General features: G+C 39.0%; 2 protein-coding genes across 2 annotated transcripts in view; one reads left to right on the top strand and one right to left on the bottom strand.

Annotated features, from left to right (window-relative positions):
• LOC103131152 (zinc finger protein 2-like) overlaps positions 1-2233 on the top strand; it is a 3678-nt gene extending 1445 nt beyond the window's left edge. The window contains exon 2 of the mRNA XM_007542736.2: positions 833-2233. Within this exon, the coding sequence (XP_007542798.1) occupies positions 833-1584 (752 nt within the window). The 3' untranslated portion in view covers positions 1585-2233. The remainder of the gene's footprint in view (positions 1-832) is intronic.
• Positions 2234-3203: 970 nt separating this feature from the next.
• LOC103131151 (eotaxin-like) lies at positions 3204-4583 on the bottom strand. The gene is made up of 3 exons (XM_007542735.2): positions 4412-4583; positions 4153-4276; positions 3204-3733 (listed from the first exon to the last, which is right to left on the bottom strand). Exons 1-3 carry the CDS (start codon positions 4473-4475, stop codon positions 3634-3636), a joined length of 288 nt encoding a protein of 95 aa, XP_007542797.1. The 5' UTR covers positions 4476-4583; the 3' UTR covers positions 3204-3633.
• Positions 4584-5365: the final 782 nt, after the last annotated feature.

The following is a 5365-nucleotide window of genomic DNA, read 5'->3' as shown; positions in this document are numbered from 1 at the left end:
TATATATATATATATATATATATATATATATATATATCCCCAAATGAAGGACTGTGGCTCTACTGATGGACAGTTAGGTTTTTTGGAAGTTTCACTGTATGTACAAACCACACTCTTACAACCGTAACGTTTGAACCAAAAATTAATGTTCACTACTAAAATATCAACTCTTACTCAAAAATTATACCAATATTCAAATACAATAAAACAAATAATTTCATATCATTTGAAAATAATGGGTCATCAGATCAGATTCCATATTTTTCTAGTAGTTTTATATTTTTGGTCTAAAATACAAATTCCTGTTGCAATAATCAGTAAATCAATTAATTGCATGATAATTTAAAACAGGCTCAATAATGTCCATTTGCATGATTTATTATTTTTCTCTCTTTCTACCAGAAACTGGATGAAAAAAGTCTCCAGTGTTTTTGGTGTTTTGGTCTCAACCAGCCCTTTTTTAAGGACAGTTTTGTTTAGAAATGTAATAATTCATTTAATTTGTTGTTTCTGTTGTTTTGTTTATTTATTTTGGACACTTATATCTCCCAGTTCCATTGTTAAACTTTATAATTTAAGGTTTATTAATCTTTGAGAATTGCTATTTTGTTATTATTGTTATATTACTTTAAAATGATCTTAAAACAATATTGTCATTTATCACGATAACTTCTGGGAGGATTTATCGTCCAGGATTATTTGTTATTGTGACAGGTCTGTATATGTGTGATATTTGAGATGATAGTCAAACATCAGGAAGGTTCTGGTTCCGGCCCGGTTGAGCGGTCAGAGTCTGAACTCTAATCTGACCCGCCTCATCTTCTCTCTCCAGACCCGCTGCTGCAGCCATTTCCCTACATGGATGAGCAGAACCTCCAGATCCAGAACCGCAGCCTGGACCTGGAGGCACCAGAACCTCTACAGGTCAAAGAGGAAGAAGAGGAGCTGCGCATCAGCCCAGAAGAAGAGCAGCCGGTTCTGAAGCAGGAGGCCGAAACGGTCGCTGCGGCTTTGGCCTACGAAGGAGCCGGACCCGAACCGGAACCGGGTCAGGACTGCTTTCTGCCAGCTGAGAGCCAAGACCGGCCCAAACGCTTCGAACCGGCTGGGAAGCCGGATCAGAACCACAGCAGGGCTGAGCGATCCAGCTGGACTCAGAAGTGTGACGTTTGCGGCAAAGCGTTCAACAAAGCGTCGGAGCTGCGCGCGCATTACCGCATCCACACCGGGGAGAAACCGTTCTGCTGCCCCACCTGTCAGAAAGCCTTCACCTTCAAGTCCAACCTGCGGGTCCACCTGCGCACGCACACCAACGAGGCTCCGTTCTCCTGCCAGACCTGCGGCAAGTTCTTCAAGCACCGCAGCAGCCTGATGGTGCACTGCCGCAGCCACACCGGGGAGAGACCGTACGCCTGTGCCGCCTGCGGGAAGCGATTCACAGACAAGTCCTCGCTCAAGCAGCACTCGGTCACACACACGGGCCACAGGATGTACTCATGTGCACTGTGTGGGCGGGGCTTCAATAGGAGCAGCTACCTGCTGCAGCACATGAAGGTCCACACGCCAGAGAGTTTCTCAACATGAGTTGGAGCCGAGAGGAACTTAAAACCGCTCCAGGAATCGTGCTTACTCAGCAAACCTTCACCATCTTGTCTCAGTTTAAACATCTTCTTACGGGTGTATTTTCCAAAATGTTGCATTGAGCTGAGAAGTGTCTAAGTTCACCTTTTGTTCTCCCAGTGTTTTATAAGCCTGGCGGGTTACCAGGCTCAATCATTGTTTATTTATTTGACATCAGTTTTTTATACACCAGTAAGCTGGGTTTATAGCTGACGAAATGATGCGTCCCTGCACCTCTCTGTTGAGCTCATGCTATCATTTCCCAATCATGACGTCTACTCAAGACGCACCTCATAATTTTTGTAGCTTTTCACAATTTTTAACGGCCCTAGTGCCTGTACTGCCAAGCTTAACATGTTTTCTGGGGGAAACCCGTCTCCTGTCTCTGTGAGAATTTATCAAGAACGAATCAGAGAGACCTCATTTCTGATTTAAATCAGGTTTTGGTTTCCTTTTCACTTACTTAGCCACTTATTTTCAAAAAGTGGCTTTTATGTCAGTCATCCCTGTGAGTTGTGTCACAGAGTGTTTGGATCAGGATATGAGAATTCGTGTTTAACTACAAGGATGTAGTTATAATGTCAGCAGAATAAAGAAAAATGCCTTAAAATTACTGGAAGAATTTGTTTTATTGAGAAAAAAGTTTCAATAGTTATCAGGATTTGTTGTTCAGTGGTTTCAAAGTCCTGATGCTGATAATAATCTGATGCTGATGTGTTAAAAGATTATTTCCTTATCTGTAAAATTAATACCAAAGAACTTCATAAGATGCTCAACATTCCTCATTTGAATTTTTTATTTTTTGTGTTCTCATAAAATTACAACTTGATTTTTCTAATATTATGACTTAATTCTGATATTAATGTTTTATTTTTGCCTAATTAACAAATAATTGTGGTTATTTAGCTTGTCTTAAGAGAAAAAAATAGGGGTTAACATGTTATTCGTTCATTTATAAATATTAATTTCAATCAAAGTATTTCATTAGCATTTTAGATAATTAGATATATAACTCAAAGAATTTAGTTTGTACCAGAACATTTACCTTGCTAACTAAATATTTAGCGTAAAGCTAAATATTTAGTTTTCTAACTAGATATCTTGCCAGCTAAGACATGTAGCTTCAGATTTTCTCTAAGCTAAGTAATATTTTGCTTGCTTAAAAATGGCTTGCTAACTTATATTTATCACTAATTATATTTAGCTTCAAACTTGATAATTAGCTTGCTGGTTAAGTATTTAGCTCCAAGCTGAATATTTAATTTGATATAGCTTGCTAATAACCTTGACTAAATATTTAATTTGAAGCCAAATATTTAACCTGCTAACTGGATATAGCTTAGTAAACAATAGTTACACTGTTTACTAAAATATTTAGCTTCAAGCTTGATAATCAGCTCGCTAACATTTAGCTTGAACACTAATGATAGCTTCACTTACTGAAGCTTTAAAGGCTTGTAAATAATTTGCTTAGAAATGAATAAACAACGGTTTCTTATACTTGCCTCTAGAAAAAGGAATCAAACAGAAAACTTTTGGAGTCATGACTGACTGAAGGTAAAGAGCCAGAACAATAAATAGAAAAGTAAAGCTTTTATTGTGAAATGAGTGAGTAGTTTTTCAGCAACATGTTTTCAGCTGACAAACTGAACAAGAAGTAAAAAGAAGCCAAAGTTTCTCTAAAACCATAAATTAGAGTTCAGAACTAACCTGTATAAAACAAAATGGTTCCTGTTTGTAAAGTTACACATTCAAAATAAACAGCATTAATTTAGGTTATTACCCTGTCATAGCAAAAATATATTTTGTTAGCAAAGTAAATATTTTGTTTCAAAATAAATACTGAGCATGTTTTACTAGCAGACGAACAAAAAACAAGAAGCCAAACGTTCATTAAAATCATAAATTAGCAGTAAAAATGGAGAACTATCAGCGACACGTCCAGTGTGTCGTTAAAACATCCAATCGGTTCTTCCCGCTCCAGCAGACTCGGTTCCGACCCAGATCCAGATCTCAGTGGAGCCGTTTTTCTTTCCTAAACTCTTTCTGCAGTGTCTGGGTCCAGGTCCAGTTGGGATCCAGGCAGAACTTCTTGTTGCTCTCAGTGGTGACTCTGCAGGAGAACAACATGCAGGAGGTTCAGAACCGGACCGGCTGGCAGAACACACAACTTCTGGGTCAGAACCGGGCCGGCTGACCGCCCAACACCAGAACAAAGTTCATATTTTGGTATTTATGCATCTTTAAAAGCCAACAGAATCATTGTTTCCATCCTGGTTTAATAATAATAATAATAATCATAATAATAATAATAATGCAGATTTGTTCTAATCTGATCACAATTTGAGACTTTTATTTTGAAGAGAACATAGGAGCTTTATTTTGGAACGCTGGCTTAGTTTCATTAGTCATGTGGATCCAGCAGCAGTCTGGTCAGTGAAGCCCAGAATCTCCGTTTTGATGCTGATTTATTATATTTATTCTGTTTTCAGTCATTATTTTAGTAATTTATTAAAGTTGTGGTGAACTCACATGACAGATCTGACTTTGCAGTGAATCGGAGAGTTCTTCATCTCCTTCACTTTCCCTTTGGGAATCTGCGTCTTGCCGTTGCCATGGCAACAGACATCAAGTATCTCGCCCGGTCCGACTGGAGCTGCGAACAGAACCAGAACTTCAGCACCAACAACAGATTCACAGCTGAAGTAGAGAGACATAGAAGAGGAGGAGGAGGAGGAGGAGGAGGAGGAGATTCTCCATCAGTGGAGAGGAGTAGGAGAAAGTTTCTGACCTGCAGAGCTGGACCGCAGGGAGCAGAGGAGAGCCAGGAGGCAGAGGATCAGCTGGATCTTCATGGTTCCGGAGGTTCTGGAAGTGTGCCGGACCGGTCCAACCGGCTCTGTTTATATGTTCATCATCAGCAGCTGTTCTCAGAAAGCAGCGGCTCCTCCTCCTCCTCTGGATTCCTCAAGGAATCCAGAGGAGGAAGTGAAACTGGAAAGAAGAAGTGCTGAAACACATTTTACCACCAAAACACACAGAAATACTTTTAAAATCCTTTTTCGCTGCAGAGTGAGAAATAAAAATCTTCTTAGAAGATCGATGCCTGAAACTGTTCCAGAAAGTTTCATAGAAAACATTTTCCTCTCAGTCTGCAAACCCTCAACCAGCTAGCCAATGGTAAACATCAGTTCACCAGACGTTGTCTGAACGTTCACTGCGAACATTATGGATGTTTTTTCTTCTATAATTAAATCAGTGTTAAAATTTTTAAACTATCATGGTGGTGATTTTTTATTTATTTAACCTTTCTAGAAAAAGTCTGCATCTCTGAATGTTGTATTAAAACTATCTGAATGTCTGAATGTCTGTGTGGGTGGGACGTTTATATAAAATACGGTTCCAAAACATCAATACCGCACGTAGACACTAGGCGGCGCCTTGTCCTTATCCTCTCCATTCAAACAATGGTTTTATGTCCGATTTTCTAATTCTCATTTCTGCATAATGTGCATTGCATTTATTCTATAGTTAGGTAAACGTATCTTGAAGGGGAATATTTCTTAAATAAAAGTCCAATAAGTACTTTTATTTGTTCTGTCAGATTGTCATACGCTTAGCACGAACTGACGGCTATATCTGTCAAGTAAACGCCGTCATTACGATATAATTTTATTTAATCAGCGACATAGAATCATGACGTAGATCGTCATACTTTGTTATTAACAGCTGTCTGATCTGAGCC

Source organism: Poecilia formosa, unplaced genomic scaffold (assembly GCF_000485575.1).
Source record: "Poecilia formosa unplaced genomic scaffold, Poecilia_formosa-5.1.2 Scaffold724, whole genome shotgun sequence".
Lineage (NCBI taxonomy): Eukaryota > Metazoa > Chordata > Actinopteri > Cyprinodontiformes > Poeciliidae > Poecilia > Poecilia formosa.
This window is presented reverse-complemented; position numbering and strand designations above follow the sequence as displayed.